This window comes from Watersipora subatra, chromosome 8, assembly GCF_963576615.1.
Source record: "Watersipora subatra chromosome 8, tzWatSuba1.1, whole genome shotgun sequence".
In the NCBI taxonomy this organism is placed as follows: domain Eukaryota; kingdom Metazoa; phylum Bryozoa; class Gymnolaemata; order Cheilostomatida; family Watersiporidae; genus Watersipora; species Watersipora subatra.
Genome location: NC_088715.1, coordinates 53,045,374 through 53,070,019, shown reverse-complemented (window position 1 = coordinate 53,070,019; position 24,646 = coordinate 53,045,374). Strand labels below are relative to the sequence as shown.

General features: G+C 33.6%; 3 protein-coding genes across 3 annotated transcripts in view; 1 reads left to right on the top strand and 2 right to left on the bottom strand.

The window, feature by feature from the left end:
* Positions 1-2,887: 2,887 nt before the first annotated feature.
* Positions 2,888-24,646, bottom strand: part of LOC137401607 (MFS-type transporter SLC18B1-like) — a 35,674-nt gene continuing 13,915 nt past the window's right edge. The window contains exon 4 of the mRNA XM_068088040.1: positions 2,888-3,366. Within this exon, the coding sequence (XP_067944141.1) occupies positions 3,136-3,366 (231 nt within the window). The 3' untranslated portion in view covers positions 2,888-3,135. The remainder of the gene's footprint in view (positions 3,367-24,646) is intronic.
* On the bottom strand, positions 3,746-24,290 carry LOC137401888 (MFS-type transporter SLC18B1-like). The gene is made up of 8 exons (XM_068088363.1): positions 24,006-24,290; positions 19,243-19,311; positions 18,469-18,574; positions 17,876-18,018; positions 16,058-16,153; positions 15,594-15,697; positions 13,538-13,633; positions 3,746-3,938 (listed from the first exon to the last, which is right to left on the bottom strand). The coding sequence occupies exons 1-8, from the start codon at positions 24,288-24,290 to the stop codon at positions 3,746-3,748; spliced, it is 1,092 nt and encodes a 363-aa protein (XP_067944464.1).
* LOC137401889 (uncharacterized) lies at positions 5,176-9,303 on the top strand. The gene is made up of 2 exons (XM_068088364.1): positions 5,176-6,064; positions 6,245-9,303. Exons 1-2 carry the CDS (start codon positions 5,176-5,178, stop codon positions 9,301-9,303), a joined length of 3,948 nt encoding a protein of 1,315 aa, XP_067944465.1.

Sequence of the window (24,646 nt, the reverse complement as noted above, 5' to 3'; positions counted from 1 at the left end):
TGTAGTGGTTGTCAGTCAAGCCAGCTCAAAAAGGTGGTACAGCTAAAAAACAAGCCAGCTCAGATGCAGATTGAATTACGATTGACCAGGCACCTTGTTTGATGTTAGCAATTTAGAGTCTATATAAAGAAGATTTGAAAAAGAAGAAAGAAACATTTTTTAATTCATCTAATACTACAACATTTGTGCTATGCTAAGTATTTTTTATGCAGATATGTTTTTCATAAGCTGACACTATGAGTTTTTCTGAAACATTTTTGTGGGCAGATAAAGAGTTGGCTGACTTCCGGTACATTGTCAATAAAAATTTTCCAGCCTATTATGCTCATCGATCTATATCTTCAGTCTATGCTGGATTATTTCAAAAATTTTACAACCAAAGCTAGTAGCTCTTTACTTGATCATTAAGAACTAAGACTTAGTTCACACCCTTTACTACTTTGTAACTGTAGTTCTAAGAAATATTCATAACAGCATGAAATAGAAATACTGCCATCGACGAAAGTAATTCTTCCAATCCTGACCTCTAATTCACCTTTTATTAAAACACTTTGTGTTTATTTAATAACAAAATTATAAAACACAAATTTGTTTATATTTTATGGGCTATGTTGAAGCGCAAGAGCTCAGTATGCTCAATGTAAGCATGTTGAGTAAATAGAGTACACAGTATACAAAATTCTTTTATCTAAAATTATCTAGAACCACGTGATTTTGTAAAAAAAAATCTAAGATGATCTTGTGCCTGTATTAACGTTCATAAAATATTTCACTAATGTCATTCAGGTTTTAAATTGTAGTTTATATCAGATGAGTAAATAATAGTCCTAGCGCTTGAACCACTTTTACTGAAACTAAAGAAGGCCTTATGATGAATAGAAAAATACTTTTTTGCATGCGAAATGAAAAGCAAGTTTAATGAGCATTTTCAGTGCAAATACATCTCTAATATCTTTTCTACTCAGGAGGCATTTAAAATATATAACTGATTGAGAAAAGTAATAATTTTTTACATAAAATGTTAGATGGGTCATCTAAATTGTTTTGGTAGGAGCCAAAATGCATGTTTTTTGCAATTTGTACATTTTTATTAATTTTTCTTTTTTCTAAAAGGCAACAGGCAGTTCGGCAACATCTTATACATGTATTTCACATAAACTATTTCAAATATTATGTAAATACTTGAGAAATTCAGTATTTATTGCAAAGGCCACCTTTAACTTGATTCGCCAGAACTACAAACCAGCCTGTACTAAAACCCAATAGAATACCTAACAAACTTGCCATATTAGCAACTGTGGTTCAGTGGTGAGGTACAGAAAAGCGTGTTGAAAGAGAGAACAATTTTAGAACTTGGGTACTCTTCTTTTCAGGCTCCAAGAACTCTTCCATATGTACATGTAGTAGTCTGAGTAGACAAAGATCCTCGTAAGACTATTTATTGGATTTTGCGCGAGTGTTGGCAGTAGGGTGGTCAGGTTAATTGTAGCCATTGTCCTGCAGGCAGGTAACACTGAGTGATAAAGAATGGCAGCGAAGGGAAGATTGGCGTGTCATTATTGCTGCTTCTGCTTCATAGTAACTTTTTTAGTCACAAAATAATCCTGATTTATTTGTTGCTGATCTTACTTTGCAAAGCCGAAAGCATAATCTCAAACAGTATTATAAATTTATCATAAGATATGCGTTTTGCGTAGTTTCATAATAAAGTCTTATCATCTCCCCATTCATCAATATTGTTTTTTTGTTGTTTGACAGACAATGGTAGCACTGGATGTATTTGTCCATGACTGGGTTGGTGGAAGAAACCATGAAAACAGAACTTTCTGACAGTCTGTTTTTAACTAGAAGCCTGGAACTGTTAAAATATATTTTAGTTTATTGACTATTCAGCTGCAGCTCCACAAAAGTGCCTGCAATTGTAGCTATGAATGAAACTTCACAAAATCTATGCATCACTTTGTGACACGCGTAGCAAGCTGACAAACAATTATTATTTTTTGTAATTTATTTTCTTTTAATGATATTTGAACGATATTTTGCATAAGTCTTAAAACATATTTTTATTTCTTCTTTTAGCATTATTATTTTTGTTTTGTTATAAAGTTTTTAGAAAAAAAAGGCAAAAGAATCAAAAAGAACTTTGTACCTTCTATGTGAAGTTCACTCATTATATTCCGGAGCTATAAAACACCAAAAGAGATGAAATCGCCAAAGAATTCAATAGTTTCTACTCACTGACTTTTCTATATTGTATTTATTGCATAATGTGTTATATATATGTATTTGAGATAACAACTTATCAATCAGTTGTAACTGAGTTTACTGGGATACCAAATATGTGCACACTTTATTACAATATTTAAAGCTATTAATGCTCATTCCAACAACTTTTTATGTTTTAAGCTATTTTATTTTGTTGCTACAAGCTACAAGTTGGTATATACCAAGATTAAATAGCTAAAATAATGGATAATAAACATCAAAATTCAAGTCATGAGTCAATGAAATTTCAAAAGTGGCTGCAAACAAGTTTCTTTGACAAGCCTGGTAGGCCATATTTATTTTTGGTTTAGTATAAGCCACATCTCATTTGAATTTGAATGTGTTGCTACAAGCTATAAGTTTGTATGCATCAAGACTAAAGACTAAAGCCATTGATAACAAACATCAAACTTTGAGTTTTGGTTACTGATGCTATTTTTACACCAGTCAATAAAAACGTCAAAGGTGGCTGTAAAAAGGCTTCTTTGATAATCTTGGTAAGCAATATTTATTTTGTTAGTGTTAGTGTTGGGTTAGTGTAAATCATTTGTTATTTGAATTTGTGTAGCTGTATAAGTTTGGATGTCTTAATCTTCTGTAAATGTTAATAAATGGTAAATGGTAATAACTAAGATGGTTTATAAATAAAGATATACAGCTATTTACCTCATGATCAAATAAATAAATAACTTCTAAACTTTAGGTGCGCTTATAAGTACAATAGGTCAATGTGTATCGTTTATAAACATAAATATACAAGACGTGAATATTAAAAGATGCTTTTATAAAGTATTTATACAAACTGCTTAAAAATTATGATAGCTTTAAATTAATAATTATGCTTTGGCATTGAACAAAATCATGTTATAACTACTCCATGGTTGTAAGTTCTGCAGCTGGTTCAAGTTGAACTTTAGTATATACTATTGGTTCTTGTAGACAGAGTTTCATTCTCTCTGAACAAGCTTCAGCTATCTGTTCAGTTTCCTGTTGTTTTTTGGTATCATATTTGGTATCAGCAGTTGTTTCCTCGTCCATGAAAAGAGCTGAGAGCTGATTGGTGCACTTAAGGTGTAGTAAATAACTCCCAAAAATAATTGCCTGCAAGAACATTTTAGCAGTTACTAGTCAAGATATAGGTACAATGTTTCACATACCACAGCGTTGCTGCTATCAAAGAATACACACATAAAAGTGTCTTTTACGAAAATTTAATTTTTTTTCTATAATATTACGGAGTTTCAATGTGAATACTTTCAAATCTAATCAATCTATCATTAAAGCTTAGTTGAGTGAATATAATAAAACTTTGGAATACTGCTTGTGCAAATATTAGTTTTGGTAAACATTTTCAATATCATTACCAAAGTTGCAAGAAATTGATTTCCCAAAGTAAGTACTTGAGTATTAAATATTAATAGTCACTTAAAAATTAAAAGTGTTATAATTATTTGACAAACAACTATTTGTGATGAGCAACTCATATATGAGTTATACCAACCGTTAAAGTAGTGATAGATGCAGCTAGAGTTTGAGTCAACTCAAAACCAACATTGTCTACAATGACTCCAGTCAGAATAGGACCCACAGTGCTGCCTAAACAGAGACCGCTGTTCATGAGTCCAGTCAGCAATCCATAAGTATGTAAGCTGTTTTCTGGGTAGCCATTTATGCTAAAAAAACAGCTCAAACTGTTTCATTAAGTTGGATGATGGTAAAAAAGTTCAATTTTACATTTTTTTAAACTGTGCTTTGTAAAATATTAAAGACAACTTCATCTGCTGTTATATTAACATTTATTAACTAACTCCAATTTTTTCTTATTTTCAGATAGTTATAAAATAATGTAGCTTGCTAGCCCTAAAATACCGCATCAGATATTCATATAAAAAGTTGTTATTTATAGGTTAAAGTCTGTGTATTGTAAAATACAAATCAGTTGTAAAAACTGCTTTGTCTCAGATATCGACACAAGATCAGTGAAACCTTGCATATTATGTTTGCCTGTTTATGACAATCGTCATTGACTGAGTACAACAAGAAATTGACCAATCATATCTCGCAATAGCACCAAAAATACAAGCATAGAAAAATGTTAGCGCAACCTGTTCCCCCAAAAGATCAGTTAAAATGGCATTAAATTAATATATACTTAGCTCCTAATAACTGAGTTGCAGCTACAATCTTTTATCTGGAAATACACACATACGGATAATTTGTCTTGTTTGACTATTGCAAAATCAACTTTGGACAAACTAATTTATTACTATTACTACTAAATACTACAAAAATTAGTGTGTGTATGATATGTACCAAACGTGTGACTTATGTGTCAATATAATCTGCATCAGACTGTTACCTTTGTACATGCATGTTGCGCAATCGTTGAATAGCTAATGTTGCATTGCGCAATAGTTAAATTCCTTACATAGTATTGCGCAATCCATGGTTGAGTCATACTATTTCTTTATTAACACAGTTCACCTACTCAGTTATTACGCAATATTCTATTTTTAGCAACCGACTAATAATGCTGTTTTTTCTGAAAATTACTGGAATAATGTTTTAGTATATAAAGACTGACTTGCTGCTGGCTAGTGACATTCATTATTCACTTGCAATAAAGGCAACGTCTAGTGAAAAGTTTTAATCTTCTCTTGATAGACCCGCACAAGGGGTCGTATATAAGAACTCGGGGTGTCACCACATCTACTGTGTGACATATTTGGGGGCTTGACCGGGATCATCTACCTTAGCCAGAATTATTCTGAGGACCAGGGGTCTAGTAGGTTATCTCATTGGTGGATATTACATCCAAGAATCTACGAATCATTACGATTGGAATCGTTTTACCTTTGCCAGAGCTATTCTGGAAAAACTAGAAATTACTTCAACTGAGCTAAACTCAAGATGGCGAGCTTATCAGAACTCATCAAACTTGGAAAAGAAATGGGATACGAAGCAGAGCCACTGCAGAACTTTATTAAAGAACAGCAAGAGCTCCAACGAATAGAGCGGGAAAAAAATAGAGAACTTGAAAAACTGAAAATAGAAGCAGAAGAAAGAGAGAAACAGCGAGAAGCAGAAGAAAGAGAGAAGCAGCGAGAAGCAGAAGAAAGAGAGAAACAACGAGAAGCAGAAGAAAGAGAGAAACAGCGAGAAGCAGAAGAAAGAGACAAAAATAGACAAATTGAGCTACGGAAAATCGAGTTAGATTACGAACTTGAGTTAAAAAAAGCTGAATTTAACGAACAATTACGTTCACACTCACCAGGACTCAATTCAACAGCATCAACAGAATCTACCAGAAGGCTCCCGAAGCTGCCAGTGTTTGTAGATGGAAAAGACACTATTGATAGCTACTTACAGCGGTTTGAGAGATTTGCAACAAATCAAGCCTGGGATAAAAAGGACTGGGCAACGTATCTCAGTGCTTTGCTATCTGGAGCTGCACTGGAAGTATACTCACGGTTGAATGAAACGGATGCTCAAGACTATGACATTTTAAAAAAACAACTGATGAAGAGGTATGACCTTACAGAAGATGGATACAGAATAAAATTTCGCACAGTTCGGCCCCTGCCAGATGAAAGTCCTAGCCAACTATTGGTACGGATCACAACCTACTATGACAAATGGTTCGAAATGACAGAAATGGCAAAAGATTGGAAGAGTGCAAGAAATCTTGCGGTAAGAGAACAGTTTATCCGAGCCTGTCCAAAAGAGCTAGCTTGTCACCTAAACGAGCAGAAAAAAGACCTCAACTACGATTTTCCCAGGCTAGCAGAAACAGCAGAGCGTTTTTTACATGCACATAAAATAAAATTCTATCAGGAGAAACGAGAAAAAGAAACACTGACAACAGAGAAAAGATGTTTCCGATGCCAATCAACTACACATTTAGCTAGCAATTGTCCTAACTAGAAAAACAATGACCGAACATGGTGTACGTTTTGTAAAAGAGGGGGGCATGGTTTAGAAGAGTGTAAAAGAAAACCCCTTGAGCCAAGATATAAGCAGCGGGCAGCAGCACTCCAGGAAGAAGCCGACCAGCAAGAAGAGGATAATGTTATCACCTTAGATGGGAAAAGATATGCACCCGTGGCATGCTGTTCTGACCAGAGCTTCACAGAGCAAGGAGGCGTTCAACCCGTCAAAGGGATAGTCAATGGGAAGCTAGTAGATGTACTGCGAGACACTGGTTGCTCAACAATAATTATTAAGGAAGCATTGATTGGAAAAGACCAACGAACTGGGCGACATCAATGGATAGAGATGGCAGACAGAAGTGTTGTAAAAGCACCTGAAGTAGTGATCGAAATCAATTCTCCCTATTACAGTGGAAAAACTAAAGCACTCGCACTTAAAGATCCACTCTACCCACTTCTAATTGGTAACATTCCGGGAGCTCGATGTTACAACAATCCTGATAGAGACTGGTCAGAACAAGCAGCTATCACCACTAGATCACAGAAGAATGTTATTAAAAAACCGTTGTCACCACTAAACGTTGGTAAACCTATCAGGGAGGTTGACATAACTCGCCAAGAACTCATTAAAATGCAAAGGGAAAATGCAGAGATGAACAAATACTGGAAAATGGATCCCATCAACAAAGGCGACCAAGTCGTTTCATTTGCTACAAGGAGTGGACTTTTATACCGAATCTATCGGCATCCAAGTTACAACAACGGGGAAGAGGTAGCTCAAATAATGGTGCCACAATGCTTGAGGAGTAAAGTTTTACAGTTGGCGCACGATGGACCATTAGCCGGACATCTTGGGGTAAAGAAAACAATTAACAGAATACAGACACAGTTTTACTGGCCAGGAATGCATGGCGACACGACGCGATTTTGCAAGTCTTGTGATATTTGCCAACGAACCATCAAGAAAGGAAACATTTCTCGATCTAAGCTAGTCCCGATGCCGCTCATTGATACACCCTTTAAAAGAGTTGCTGTCGATTTGGTTGGACCCATTATTCCAGCAAGTGAATCCGGACACCGATATATACTAACCTTAGTCGATTATACGACCCGATACCCAGAAGCTATACCATTGAAAAACATTTCAACCGAAGCAGTCGCCGAAGCACTCCTTGACATGTTCAGCAGACTGGGAATACCAGAGGAAATCCTAAGTGACATGGGCAGACAGTTTACCTCAGATCTCATGAAAGAAGTATCTCGTCTTCTTCAAGTTCAGCAGCTAACGACAACACCCTATCATCCAATGTGCAATGGACTCGTAGAACGGTTTAATGGGACCTTGAAGACTATGCTGAAGAGGCTGTGTGCCAACAATCCTAAACAATGGAACCAGTTTATCAACGCGGCATTGTTTGCATATAGGGAGGTTCCTCAAGAAGCAACAGGCTTTTCACCGTTTGAACTGTTATACGGACGAACTGTTAAAGGACCCATGTCAATCCTAAAACAACTATGGTCAGGAGAGAATCAAGACGAAAAAACTATGACGACATACAAATATGTGCTGGAGCTAAGACAGAAGCTAGATGATATGATGAATTTGGCACAATGCTCATTAAAAAAGTCTCAGCAACGAAATAAGTTATACTTTGACAAACATGCAAAGGACAGAAAATTTCAAAATGGAGATAAGGTCCTCGTTCTGTTACCTACTCACTCTAGCAAGCTGTTGATGCAGTGGAAAGGACCCTATTCCATCATTAAATCTAATCACAGTTCTAACAACTATTTGATTCGTATTATGGAAGGAGAGGAGAAAACCTTTCACGCTAACCTGCTAAAAAAATACTACGATCGAGCTGAGGATAAGGCAGATTATGCGTTGTGCGCCAGGATTACAAGTGCCGACCTTTCTAGCAAGAATACCTCATCAAACGAATATGAAGACGTCATTCCTACTTTAAATCGCGAAGGTGCAAACGCACTCAATTATGGGTATCAACTCAACTCATCTGAGAAAGAGGAAGTTTATAAAATTGTGAGCCAATTCAAAGAAGTCTTCAACGATATACCTGGTAGTACAAGTATAATAGAGCATAAAATAAATCTCACGAGTGAGGAACCGATTAAACAGAAACCATATCCGGTACCATACGCCTTAAGGGAACAGCTACAAAAGGACCTCGATGAAATGGAAACTCTAGGTATCATCCAGAAATCCCAGTCTCCTTATTCCGCGCCGATCGTACTCGTTCCTAAGCCTGATGGATCTAAACGCATCTGTGTGGATTATCAAAGATTAAATAAAGTAACAGTGTTTGATCCTGAGCCGATGGCAACAGCAGAGGGTCTATTTCAAAAACTCGGGAAAGCAAAATACTTTAGCAAAATTGATCTCTCAAAAGGTTATTGGCAGATTCCGGTGCGAAAACAAGATGTGCCAAAAACAGCATTCACTACCCATTCTGGAGTGTACGAGTTCCTCAAAATGCCCTTCGGAATGATGAATTCAGGTGCCACATTTGTAAGGGCAATGAGAAAGCTGCTATACGGACTCAAGAATGTGGAGAATTACATTGACGACATTTTAGTTTACACTGAAACATGGGAAGAGCATAAGCTTGCTTTGATACAGTTATTCTCAAAATTGAAAGAAGAGAAATTCACAGTAAAGCCGTCTAAATGCGTCATTGCTTCGTCCAGTTTGGACTTCATTGGTCATCATATATCTTCTGGGGAACTAACTCCCACTCAGCAGAACGTGGAAAAAGTCAGAAGGCAGCATCGCCCTAAGACAAAAAAGCAAATTCGTTCGTTTCTCGGATTGACCGGCTATTATAGATCTTTCATTCCTAATTACTCGACGATAGCAGCTCCTCTTACTGACACTACTCGCAAGGGAATGCCAAACATTGTAAGCTGGAAAACGCCGCAAGAAAAATCTTTCAACTCTCTCATGCATGCCATTCTGACTGCCCCAGTATTAAAGTTGCCAGAACCGGATAAGATGTTTATCTTGAGAACAGATGCATCAGAGCTAGGCCTAGGTGCTGTCCTCATGCAGGAGTATGAAGGAATTTTGTCACCCTGTAAGCTATGCCAGTAAGAAGCTTTTACCACGAGAAACACGGTACGCCACTATTGAAAAGGAATGTATGGCGATAGTTTGGGCTATCAAAAAGTTTGTACTTTATCTGAGCGGACGTGAGTTTGTGCTACAGACTGATCATCGCCCTCTAGCCTACATGAATAGCGCAAAGTTTGATAACAAGCATATCATGAGATGGGCGATGACAATACAGGAACATCGGATGCGGATTCAGTATATCAAAGGAAAGGATAACATTGGAGCCGATTTCATGAGCCGTGTGTCTGCAGATTATGATTATAAAGGATTTCCAACTCTAGAGAAATCCTCTTAAAAAGGGGGATGTCAATATAATCTGCATCAGACTGTTACCTTTGTACATGCATGTTGCGCAATCGTTGAATAGCTAATGTTGCATTGCGCAATAGTTAAATTCCTTACATAGTATTGCGCAATCCATGGTTGAGTCATACTATTTCTTTATTAACACAGTTCACTTACTCAGTTATTACGCAATATTCTATTTTTAGCAACCGACTAATAATGCTGTTTTTTCTGGAAATTACTGGAATAATGTTTTAGTATATAAAGACTGACTTGCTGCTGGCTAGTGACATTCATTATTCACTTGCAATAAAGGCAACGTCTAGTGAAAAGTTTTAATCTTCTCTTGATAGACCCGCACAAGGGGTCGTATATAAGAACTCGGGGTGTCACCACATCTACTGTGTGACATAATGTTTAGCTTTATTGATGGTAAGTGGTCATCACGCATAGATAATAATGCTATATTTCATTGGTTACAAGAGGAAATCCATTTTGTGTAGTTGTGATTTGAGCTGGTTTGATGTAGTTTTTTGAAAAAATGTACTTCAAATCACAAACCGACAAATATCAGTACCAATTCTGGCTCTTTCGGAGTTGAAACAACTCCAATAAATTGCCCTGGTGTAAATGAACTTTAAGATAAAAAATAATTGAAAAGGTTTTTTGACAAGGGGTGAAAAATTGTCACCACAGTTTTTAAAATTGTTAAGGAGTATTTTTTACAAAAATAACAAGGTTCTCAAAAAAGACCTAAATAAAACCTCAAGTATCTATAAACAAACTCAGCAGTTAGCACACTTTGTTTTAAGGATCTAAAACCTAGCTAACGCAATGCTAAAAGACCGTAGCTTTATTCGAAACTAGATGACGCCTGGCTGTACAGGTAGAAAAAAAAAGGTTTTTGAGCCAAAAATATATTTGTACTTAATGTTTTGCTTTACCTAATACATTTTTTACCTTTTTGTAACTTTTGAGTTAGTGTTGGTTTGTTTCATGTGTCCATTTAATGCATGATTGAAATATTTAAAAGCTCAAGGCGTACCAAAAACACAATCTTAAAAAACATTCTTGCATTCTTAGGCCACACATTCACTTAAGATTTAAAACTGCCTATAAATAGTGGCAAGTAATGTAGTTGCTATTAGCATTAGTTTCTTTAGAAGGTTTGCTTGCAACAAAATTCCCCTTACATTTATTTGGTATCAAAAGATTCACCATGTCTTACTCTGCTGTGTTGTAGGTGTAAAATATGTGGAATTGTGATTACAAGCTCTTAAAAGCTCAAAATCAAAGTCAATCTCAGCCATCACAAAAATGCCATAGCTTGGAATCTTTATATTTGGCTGATGTACTCCAACAGATTGGTTATTGTTTTGACACATTATGTTATCACGTGAAATTAAAGGCTAATAAAAGGCTCGATATAAAACCTTTAAGCTAGTCTGAATCTTTACAATAATAAGAGTTGTCTCCGTTCATCTGAAGCTAGCGTTAGGAAAAAAGGTTGCTCCTCACAGGGATCAAACCCTCATACTCAGATGCACCTATACAAAGCCAAGCACACTACCATTAAGCCACGCAGCCACATTGCTTTGGTATGGAATAATTGTGTGTATACTTAATACATGTCATGATCTCTCATGGTAGGAACTAGACTGTAAACATTCTAGCAAGAGCTGTAACTACACACATTTTAACTAATTCCTTTTAATTGTACATATGAACACGATAAAAGACAGACAAAAATGTAAAATTTATATATAGAGATTGAAAATAGTAAAACTCTGATAAGCTCCTACTCTTCATGGTTTGTTGTAAAACCATGTTGATTCAACTTTATTGACCCATTTTAACTATTATTTTGGTTAGAATGCAAAAAAGATACTTGGCTGTGATTGAGAAGCTGAAATACTTGTTCAATATATATATTATATTTACTAATTTTACTATTTATTTTTTGATTTTTACATATGCAAGTTTTTTATTGTTTAAACACATTTGCAAGCTAAGTCTGCAGATTAAAATATCAAATATCGCATTACATGTCATGCAGCTAACAGCTTAAACTAACTTGATTTCATTTGTTCCAAGGTTTTTTGATCACACTTCTACAGGCTTCTAATGATTCAAACTGTTTCATTTCTAATACATTTAAAAGGCAAGTTATTAATTCTACCTCATACACTGTCAAAGGCAGGAAAGTAAAAACGTAATTGTTTACTAGTTCTTGCAAAAGCTGTTGCTAATAACAGTGATTTTTTTTCATCTGAAGCGCATGAACTAAATAGTGTAATTTTTCGTTTGTATTTTTACATTTGTATTTTTATTTGTCACATCATTTCAATGCTTCCGACAGCATGTCATGCTGCATAATAAGCTGTCTGTAGATTACCAGGTCAACATAAATTATGTAATAGCTATAGTTCAGTAGCAGCGACCTGCTCTGTTTACACACTTACTCTCCCTCTCACCAACTGTATGCAATCAACTATTTATCTTTTGTTAGACTTTTTCAGTTCTACCCATTCGTTTTTACATAGTCTGTATATTGTCTCTCTCGTTTAAGCAACTTTGCATTAATATTTTTACTAAGCTTTGTGTATGACAAAATATATGTGCTATTAACTGGTTCATCGGCTGGTCAAAGCCAATAAGCATAAAACGTACTTTTTATAATTACTGAGAATATTAACAAAAGGTCGCATTCGAAGATTTATTAAAAGTTTTAGACAGTCAGTCATTACGCTGATACAAGGCTCATTAAACTAACAATTTTATTTTTTAAAACACTCCAAGTTCAGGTTTAGCTAGTTAAGCAAAAGACTAGTCAAGTTGATAAAAACCTTCCAGATTTATTTTTGATGGCGCTTGATTCAATCTATTCGGATTTGGAAAGTTTGCGGTGGAGAAGTTGCTTCTTCTCTAAAGAGTACTATTAAACTCATTTAGCAATAATTGTTGAACTGCTCAATTATGGAACCTTAAAGTTACTAAATGCTTAATGATGTTTCATTTGGCAGATATTATTGATCAATAAATGCTCCAAGGTGCCAAAACTGCATACTCGGTTGCCAGATTTGGGTCTAATGGTTAGATAATAATTAAAAGAGCTTGAGTGCTTTTTATTTTCTATGCCTAAAATTGTGTCTTAAACTGGAGGTGTATATTGATACTAAACACAATATAAAAGAGTAAAATATTTGCTACAACGTTTCAAAAGTATTGTTTATCATTGCTAAAAACATGAACTTTATGAAAAGAATTCAATTCCAATAATAATAGTTTTTAGAAATGTTACTAGCAAGATTTAAATGCTAAACATGCATCGACTTTTAAAGATCTAAACTGCTTTATATTTATTAACCGACTGGTAGAATTCCCGGGGTTGCACGAATATTAAAAAAAACTTATAAACAGTGGCAAGTAATGTAGTTGCCTGCCACTTGCCATTAGCCTGGCACATTGCTAATGTCTAATTTGAGCAAGTTAGCACCAGTATTGTTAAGCTTAATAACAAGAGCAGTGAAAGCAAGCTTTACTGATATTGCGCCGTAACACAGTCACTATATGAGCCTAGATAGTAATTTAACGCCCAATGAATTCATGCACCTTGCAAAGCTTAATGCATTCGGATTCGATACAATAGCGATATGGGTTCTTCATTCCAAAATTTAATAGCTATAGCTGGACAGACCGAATCACGAACCGAGTTTATATATACTTTGACATTGAGATTAGTATATGCAAATAAATAACTGTACAAAACATATAGACTTATATAATTAAGCAGAAAATAGTTTACTTGAGTAAAAACTAGTTTTAACAAGTTAATTTAAATGATTCAAATTCTAAAAAGATAACTAAGTAAAAATATGGCAATATGTGTTCAGAAGGCAATCAAACAAGACATATGTTAGTTACTTACCAAGCAAGCCGAAGAGCAATCGAGAAAGGGAGAATATAAAGGGCACTAGCAAAGAAAGACATCATGGCCATTGTTATGGAGGTCAGCATGAAATATCTAAAACATAAGAGTAAGCTATTACAGTTATTGATATAATCAAGCAGCATTTTTGGGCATAATATACTGATTCTTTCATCTCATTCATTAGAAGTTTGAAATCAGTTTATGCTTGAGAAAGCGTTCGGTATTTAAACTAAATGGTGTAACTGTCTATAACTGATGCACAATGTTTGTCAAATTTGTTTCTTTTAAAGGTTTGAATCATCAATTGAATTTTTTTTGAATTTGCAAAAACATGCTCTTGTTAGTTTTTACTTCCTTGAAACTTATTACATCTCTAAAAAAAACGCATCAAATTCATAACAAACTCATAAAGCTTATGACATACTCATTACACTCATGACAAACTCATCAACTCTCTGACAAATGTATAACATCCATAAAAACGCATTCCACCTTTACAAAACCCTTTCTGAATTATTCCAAGTTTAAGTAAGGGGAATATCAAAGCTATTAGATTCATGAAAAGTGCCAGCAAATAACTCTAACGAAATGCTATGCTCTGAATTACTGTTGCTCTGTGCTTGTCACTCTTGATGTTTAAAAAATTGTATCAGCATTTGAATTTATCACAGCACAGCTACATTACCAAGTGCTTTTAGAAGCATAGTTTGATTGCATTCTTGCTGGAAATTTCAAAGGGCAGTTGTCGTTTGCAATAGTTGCCACTAGCGACTGCTCCAGTTTGTTTGTCTGACAAGATAGTAATGGTCATCATGGCTAAGGGTTCCAACATCTTTTTTGTGGGTTGTTGCACTCCTTTTTTTTGGCCCATCTAATTTGATGTAGATAAATTCTGGAAGATTGAGTATGTGTTCTTTTTAATATTTAATGATAATGTGTTTCTAGTTAATTCTGCTTCAATTTCTAAAACTCGTTTAAGATTTCACATAAATTTCCCAAACAGGTACATTAGTTTTTTTCTAAGTGCCGCCTTTTAAGCAAAACTGTTTTCTATGCATTATAAAAGTTGTCTTCTCCTGTATGTGGGTGATAAGATTTTCCCTAGCAGTCCAGTGAGCTAATGAAATAGCAACTGTTTAAAAGTGTTAAGAGTCTTGAGTTGTGTACAGATAGTTAGTTCAGGGCTGCTTAGGGTGCTTTATAATTTGTTATGGCTACTGTAGGCAATAGTACTATAAGTTAAACTCTGTCTGAACTCGTAAGCTTGAAGCTACCTTCAAGATCTTGCTGAAAAGATTTTAAATTTGCAAAAATAATTTTAATTTAGAGATTGGACCAAAAAGATCATCACTTAATTGATATTCACTGAATGAACCCAATGAAATATTTTAGTTTACACCATATGCATATACGTTTTATGTCAGCATTTGGTCATTATGGCTTAGAAGCAATTAAAATATTTCTTTACTAATCTTAGAACAGTTTATTTACGTTGCATCATCAAACATGCGCTTATAAACTACAAGCAAAGCTAACCTGGCTGACCCATCATGTACCATATTTTACCACAATCAATTTCAACAACCGTTTTGCAAAAATTGAGAACTGGAAAACCTCGTGTCTATTTAAATCTTTTACACCTTAGTGAATTTAAGAGGCCCTAATATATGTATCACATTTTTTTGTACTAGCATCAGTGCAAAGCTCAATAAAGCTTTAGCTGCTTTATTATAATAATCTGTATGAAATATGTAATGCATTTCTCGCTTTGCCTCTAAGTTAGTGCTGTCTATCATTAATAAAATTGGTGCATGAGTCAAGTACTTGCAATTATTAGGATCTTTTCTTGCGCATTGTTTATTCCAATCTACCTCTTTCGGTCTGGTATTGGAATAATTTCAAGAAGGTCATTGTGGTATTGTAAAGACAGGTCTCTGCCAGTCTGTGAGCAAGAAGCCTAAATCGGGTGCTAAACTAAGGTATATAAATAAATCTGTCAGCTATATCTAAGCTATGTGGTAGCATAGAAGTGTTTACAATGTCATATACTAACCGTTTGCCACCAAAGAAATAGCTTACAGGTGGAGATGGCATTACTGTTAACCAAAGTGGAACAATAATCATCCATGTTGCTAACAATAGATATGGCGCATTTTTCTACAACGAATAACAAAACATATCTTAATGTAGCAATATTTATAGCAATATTTGAATGTTTATAGCAACATTTCAATCATACCTCGCAAAGTTTCTGACTGGTGCTCCATATGACTTTTACAAAAACTACAAATTATTTCATTTAATATCAATAATATGCTTCTTTCAGCATTAAGCTATCTGTTGTTATTGATAGTACTAACACTTTTAACAACATGTATAACACTGTTAACTGTATACTAATAATGCTACTCTATAATATATTTATGTACTCTATTATGTTATATGTTAGAATATTTCTGTATGTTATAATAATCATTTTTATGTTATTAATGTTTACTCTGGTAATACCTGACTTACCTTGTTAGCAATCTTTGTCACAACCGCTATACCAACAGTACTTATTAGTGCCCATATGGAATAGAGTATACCAATAGTAGAAGGAGCTGTACCAAACTGTAACATAAACCAAACAATTATACTCAATCATTAAAGCTATTTATTAGGCATTAATTACCACTCACAACTACGTGTAGCTCAGTTTCTACCAAGATTATTAGAATCACTAAAAACACCCAAATCATAGTTTCAGCAATATTATTACGCCAGGACAACTAACAACTCAAACTAAAACAACTACAATGTTTTCAAAAACCTTTGCTAAAGCTATCGTGTAGAGATGAACATACACAAAAATTTAATGAATATTATCAGCAATTACTGATATTTTTCTATTTGCAAATTTTTTGGATGTTTGAGGTAGTCTGACTGCAAGGATGTTTCAAGATTAAATTTAACAAAACTTGTTTGCGGTTAAACAGTCTGATCAAGAAAAAGTGAAGTTCATAGTTGCGGAGAAACTTACAGAATAAAGACGAGTAACCCTGAAACTTGAGCGCGATAGTCGATATAATCTATCGCAATGATAGCAGATAGTAACTTTAAATCGCACATTTTTTTCTGAGCTTTTTTAAACAGGATTAAGGTTTTTCATTTAAATCTGGAAACAATTTACAGAGCAAAAACAATTGGAAATGATAATAATTTTAAAAATGTTCTGTAAGTTAATTTTTAACTTGACTACCCACTATTGGCAAAATTCCAATGCATCTGAAGGTCTTCAATCATGTCATGGTTAAAGGCTTTTACTGTAAGCAATACCAGCCACGACTTTTTTATGCTAGTTGTGAGCTTTTCACAGACCCCCATCTGTCAATGTGTAATCTTATCATTTTAAGATCAAAAATAACTGCAAGGATTAAAAAACCACATATACCAGACAGTGACAAAACTAGTGAAAAATACTTGGCTAATAGGATAGTAGACCGCCTCTAATGAAGACATCATAAAGAATGTTGTAGAAAAAAAATTCTTCAAAGTTAATACTTTTCTGACTAATTAGAGTTGGTGAAAAAAAACTTCTAGACAGCAAGATTGACCAAAACCGCTAAAATTCTTTCATGCTAATGATGTTTATCGCAGCGAACCAGGACTTAAAATAAAGCCACAAGGTTTTTGCACGTTTCACTAACATGCATCGTCATTTGTCTACTAACTATTTTAGATCAGGTAACAAAATCGTTACTTTAAAAATGCAACAGAATTAATGAAACAGGTTTTTACGTATGTTTATGAAAAAAATTAAAAGCAGGCATCTAGCATTGTTGTTTTATACACAATAAAAAGTTATTATTGTATTAAAATCAAAATATTAAATATTTTATATTAAATAGAAATTAGGAAATTAGCAAATAGGAATAGGAAATTAGCGGTTTTCATTGCTCATGAAGAAAATAACTTTAAAAAAGTTTTGAGCCGTTGGAGTTGCCAATGGCTTGTATTTTCACCTTACTAGCAATTATACAAGGAGTAGGTTCTCCATAAGAACATTAAATTTAACTTACAAATCTGCAGATAAAACAGTTTTAGTCACATACTAGCTTTGATTAAACATGCTGTATTTTAAATTTCTTTACATTCTGAAATTCATAAACTTAAGAGAAGCTTGTGAGCTGAAACAAAAGATTACCAGTATAAGTTTTAAAATGGTTACAAAGTTGAAAACCATTTTTTTGCAAATAGACTGCACAGGTACATAATTTCCTTATGTCATTAGATAGAGAGATCGAACAAGGACAAGACCGAGTCATTTGCATTAAGGTTTTTTGGTCAACTTACAGATATATAATAGAATTGAGTGAGTTCAGTAGTTCGGCTGGTCTCTGATAACTTTATAGTAACCCAGATGAGAAACATTATAAACAGCCCAGGAATTGTCAGAAATGACAGAAAATCTTTACTTGAATTCTTAGTCTTTTCTTCTGTAAAGGAGAGAATGAAAAACATCATTAGTCAAAACAAACTTGCGCAGGTACCAGAACAATTTAACAAATTTAGTGCAAACTTTAATCCAGCTAGCAAGAAAGTTTAGGTAATTTATGTGAAAATTTCTAGTGTTTCCTTTTAGTAGATTTAGGAGCAATAATAAATTTAGTAAAATTCCAAAACTTGAAAGTGAGTATTTTTTCATGCAGTTCTGGCTAAATCACTCAGATTTTCAAATGAACAACTCAAATTGTTACTTGAATTTTTCAAAGATGTATTGCGTTGCAAGTATCATTTCAGACGCATTTATTTAAACAGTAGCCAGATTTTTTTACTTTAATAATGTGTTTTCAGATGCATTGGAGAATAAAGTATTATTTTGTTCCGCTGTTTAAGATCAGAATTGTCATTATAGATAATTGAAGATATGAAATACGTCGAAATACGCCGAAATACACCGAGATACGCCGAGATATGCCGAGACACGGCGATATTGTGTGGACCAGCCTTTAGGGCATTCATTTCTAGATATGCTATAAGACTGTTGACATGCTGTGAGTCAGCCATGATAATACTGATGACACAGAACTTTCATCTGATGTAAGTCTTCTAGCATGCTATTAGGCAGATATGGCATTACTGATGACCAATACTCTTAAGTGTACTCATCTATTCTTGATTGACTACACTAGCGATCAAAAGTTCACTGTCTGAAGACAAACTGTCTGAAGATTTTGACTGTCTGGAGACCAACTGTTTTTTTATAGCTATATAATATTGTATATTAGAGTTGAAACAACCAACTCATACCATTACTCAAGTTAAAATGAGATGACTTAGTAGAAATAATGATATTAGCAACCATATGACATAAGTTGATAACAGCGATGTTTATAGCCTCGAGAAACTTAGTATGCGTTTCACTCACCAACTCTGGGAACAACACAACAAAGCACGGGAAGTAGAATCAGTAGGCAGGCTCCAGAAATACAAAACATGTATGTGTAGCCTACAAACTAAACAAAAAATAGTTTTTCATGAGTTGCTGCATTGTTAATATTTAGGATTATTCTTTGTTGGATTATTAATGCAAAGAAAATGTTGAGTCTGCTTCAAGTCAACAACTGAAAAACTTTTTACAAAGGTGAAACAGTCCAATAGAGAAATTTTGATAGTGATGGTTGATGCCGTAAACAGACGATGCAGCTATTTAGACTTACTTGATAGAGAAGAGCACCTAAAGCAGGTCCTAGTGCATATCCAACCATATTTCCTGTTTCCACAAAAGCCTGTAAGTATATGATTCAACTTAATGGTGCATTTAGGTAACCAGCGCGAGCGTATGGCATATGAGTTTAACACCCTGTCTCAAATCTGAAAAATAGTTGTGATTTGACAGCATATTTCCAAGTAGGTCACATGATTCTTCTGCTACTCTATCTACCAAAGAGATTTTATGGTGTTATGAGAAGTTTCTCTTTTCTGTTCAGGGCCTAGCTCAGACAAAAGCTGGCTTCTTCATTGTGTGGTTTATATTAATTTTTAGACCAGTGCTTTGCTTATCAGTAAAAAACTATAATGTCGTCTGCTATATATTTAGAGATGTAAACCTTTGATTATATAAATCATGTCAATGTTGGGTACAGTTAAGCTGTTGGAAATTTCAATGAAAAACTTGAGTATACCATTGGATTCAAACTTCATGAAACTTAATTCATCTTTCGGTCAGAATCAACAATGAACATCTTATGTAAAAAGAGAGACAATCCTCTAGAAATGAGAATAACAAAGATCAAAATAGTAAATGTGAGTAGTTTTCAGACAATTTACTCAGAGATAAAAGAAAATAAGTTCTACTCAAGTATAGCTGAACCTGTTGTTAGATAAATTTTGCTAGTTAGATATATTGCTCACCACAATAGTAGGTGATTCATAGCCTGAGGCCTTCATCAATAGACTAGTTCCTGAGACATTTAACATGGCGGATCCTATACCTGCCACGCATCTGATAGCTAGGCAGCTAATGAAAAAGATAGTTGTTGATTTGATTGAGCTGGTAACCCTACAATAGAGTTATCAGCTAATAGTGTTAAAGTTCGCTTAAACTCTGGTGGATAACTCCCAAACTTTGCAGTGACAGCTATTTTGATGACAAATGCATGATAAATCGTATGTGTAACCAGTGAAACATTTAGTATTAAGCGTGAACTGGTCAAAAATTTGGCAGATTTTCCAAAATAGCTATCTGCTGGCACATCCTGAAAAATTGAATTTTTGGTCGACCAACAATCCTTTGAAAATTTGCCTGAACTGCAGCTTGAGCTTGTTAAAGCATTAATCAATGGTACAGTTGAGCAACCAATATCATCATCAGGTTGATTTGCTCAACCAACCGCAGCAAGTCAGGTGCAGCTCTATTTTCTTATGGTGAACAAGCTAGCGTGCGCTAATGATTAATAAGAATAAATGAACATATTTATGAATGTATGATATCAATCGGCAGTGTCTGTGGACATGTAGGTCAGTCGGTGTAATCTCTTACAAAAAACATTTTTTATCACAAAAACCAGTTAAAAGCTATTAACATATTATTGGCTAGAGCAAAAACAACCCAAGAGCTGTTGTTCTACTGGTAGCTAACAAGCAATATATAGCTGTTTATTTTGCATTGTATACAAAAGCGGGCTTTTGAAAAATTATTATCAATGGTTTTCATAAAGTATTTCTGTTTTAAAGTCGATCTGCCATCATTTACATTAAAGATATATAACTTTATCAGTAATACCACATATTGGTGATCCATTTTTAGCTTAACTAACTTTTTGTGGGTTTGCAGAAAAACATTCATAAAAGTATCTACAACAATCAAATTTGGATCTCAGATGTTGGATCTCATATGCTTTAGATGCTTGTAAATGATAAATATTTATACTGAATATTGGCAAAATTGCAGAGCACATTTCAAGTAAAATAGTATACTAGTTACTATTGTTTGATAATAGAAGTTATCAAACAATAGTAACAATAGTAGTTATAGTAAGTTATGCCCAAAGCGTTACATAAGATACTCTTTATTATGTTTTGAGCCAGTGATTTTTAGGCATTCAGCGTTTGCCTGTCACATGAATATAGTAGGCAACCAACAATTTGATTCATCATACATAGATATGAATGTTCATTTTTATAATACTTAATATAGACTTTAAGCTGATCATTAGATTTCTTGTATGAAGTAAGCAAGTACTATGTAATGATCTCTGACCTACATGTATGTATTTTTTTTTAACAAAAAGTTGTAGCGCATATTTGACCTAATCCAAATTAAGCTGCTTTTAACTGGCTCAACTCTTGCTAAAGGCTATTAAATTAAAACTTATTTCTAGCATAATTTTGCCTTAAACTGATAAAATATTTTATACTTACACTGATGACCTAATATTGGCCTTTGGTCAATTTGCATTCACCTATACCTTTACTTTGCATATGAGTGTATCAACCAGCCTAGTATGCTATCGATTGACATTCTGTAGAAAAATATGTTCATCACCCTTATTGCTTATTAGCACACTCTAGCTTGTTTTGACAAGCTTTAGCTTGTGAACACAATCATATAAAATTTGATGCTGAAAATCTTTAGTTGATCAAAAAATTAATGGTTCTCAACTTTGATCGTCCACATGTGATTTTACCAAAGTCTTTCTGATTATTGGATAAGGTGCATAAAGCATTGAGCAGCAAAATGGTAAATAATAAAAAAAAGAAGAAAATAGTAACAGTTTCGATGTAAAAGAACGTACACTGGGTTTAATGCAAATTTTTTTCCAAAACAGTCTGATATGTGTAACTGATACATTAGAAGTTTCATGAACAAAGTAAGGACAACAATGAGTGTGAGTCTGATTAACAAATGAGAGGTCAGTGTAAAACTGATTTCTTTTTAATTAGAAATAAATGATGCAACTAAAAGGTGAAAATTAATTATAAAGCATGGGAGTTTTATCAAAATATATTAGTAAAAAAAGCTAACAAAAATAAGTTATCTAAAAGGCTTAATTTTTTAGTCTTTTACTTATAATTAAATACTCACTGAGAAGCAGTTATCTTCAGATAACTAGAAAACAAGCAGATAAAAATTATTATCAACAGGCAGCAAAGTCTTGCTTGTTAATAAGCTAGTAAATGTTTCACAAAATAGTGTAAAATAGTAGATATGACTGATAGTGAATCAGATACATCACTTTATTGGCATCGAAGTCTTATATGTGGCCTTTCCCCTCAAAATAAGAAATAAAATGACAACATTAAACATAATAAACATTATAATAAATAAAGTGATAATATTAAACTGAATAAACATAATAATAAATAAAACAAAGCCAAATATTTTGATAAGCAGAATTTAATTGTTATAATATATATAATAATAATAATAACAATAATAGCAATTATATAGAATACAATTGTTATTATCGTCGTATGCAGGTTTTATAAATTAAGAAGCACTTTAGATCATCAGAGTTGCAGGAATATGAACTTTGCAAATCGTTCACACTCGCTATAAAAACAGTTTTTTAATAGATACCTAGAAACCAAGCAAACACAAGTTTAGCATTTAGATATCGCAAAGGCCCATACTTTAATACTCTTTAAAACATTTCACAAATATATTCAAGCGCAGTTACAACAATTCACAAAACTACTGAACGAGTATTTGAGACTTACCCAAAAGAGATGCAAGCAGTCCCAGCAGCTGTTACTCCTATAACACACATTTTCTTCGGATGGCATTTACTAAACTGAATAGAAAAATTAAAACAAGTTCAAAAACTAACTTTACTGCTCTAACCATTTAAATTTATAAATAAAAAAGTCAATTTAACTATTCTAATTGGTCAACTGTGACTATAAGAACCACAACTGCTACTAGGTTAAGGACTACTACTCTGTTAAGTAACTAATCCAATGTCAGAAGTGATAAAGAAAAAGTGTCATAGTTAGTAACCAATATCACAAGGGAGAACCTTTTCTGTTAAAGCTCAACTACATAAAACAGCACCATAGTAGATGCTGTCAAGTCCAAGTCAGAACAAAGCTAACAAGATTTTTTATTTAACAAACTGAATATATATCTCATTTTTATGAAACCTGCCAATCAACTGCTTACTAAGTTTTTATAATCTTCTGCCAACTGTAAAAAACATTTATATTTAGGTTAGTCTTTGGAGATTCATATTTTAGCTGTGTCTAATCTATAAATATCTATAGAATCATAATACTCAAGGTTAATGTGTTAGCTCAGAACTAAGTTCCCTTTAATATTATGTCCACTTTTATAGTCAATAAAGCTTGAGGCTAATAGAGTTGCAAGACAGATTTACTGCTTACATGTACAGTTGTGCTTTGTTCTTTGTTTGAAGGGGTTTGAAATGCTGGTTTTGATTACATTTAAGTTAAACATATTGGGAATCAAGTTTTAACTTTGATTACAATTTATTTAGTGATAAATTTTTGTTTTATAGGTGCATATTTTTTAAGATCAAATTCACCAAAATTTTGTTTAGATATCAGAACACTGGTACAATAGAGTGTTAGTTAAATTTTGCTGTTACTTAACTTATTTCACTAAATAATAACTAATGCTAATTAGTTACTAAGTATACTTAGATAAAATAAACAAATATTAAATTTACTTAATTGCATGTGGAATACATTTATTATAATAATGGTTTACTTACTAAGCTCAGTTAGGTGAAATAGAAATTATTAAATTGTTTTAATCGTATCTTGTATGCATTTACCATTTACTCTTTTAATTATGTTCATGTCGTTTCACTTTATGGAAGCAAGACTATACCTTTATACCAAACCTTTCTTATGCCTTTTGACCAATAGGTGGCTATGACTACTTTTCTTACACAAACGTATTCAGTTTGTTTATGCACACAACAAACTAGTTAGGTAAATTTCTTCCCAAGTAACTTACCATTGATCCAGTAATAGGAGCGGTCACAAATCTAGCCAAGTCAAATGCTGAAAAGACGATTCCAATTTCAGCTTGTAGCAAACCTTTGCTAAGAGCAACATCGGGAAAGAATGGAAAAAGAAGAGTGTCGATGCAAAACGACAAGAATATCAACGCTATAATAATTACAACCATGGAGTTATGTTTATCTTTAACTTGTGGTAGTTCTTCAGTTGAACCAGATTCAGTAATTTCAGTAAACAGCCTTTCATATTCCTCCGTGTTAGCTGACTCGTCTCTTTGCATGTTGAGCTAGTAACTAAATGGAGATTCTATTTTATGCCGGTTATTCTATGATTAGTATAACTGTTTATGCAGTTAATGGGGCTTAAGACCATTCATAATTTATCAGATACATATCTTACCATGGTTGGCTGATTCAAAGACGTAACCAACAACTGTAAGAGCCTTCAACAAGTGTCAAGGGTCTTTCCGGCTAATTGCATTCTGGTATTTAAATACTAAAATAATAAATCTCAAAGATGAATGCTAAAGTGTTTATTTATTACAATGATAATATCTTATTTACACTCAAAATAGAGTTCCAGTATCATATAAAATTTAAAAGATCTATAGATTTTTTTACTTTCTAAGATTAAACC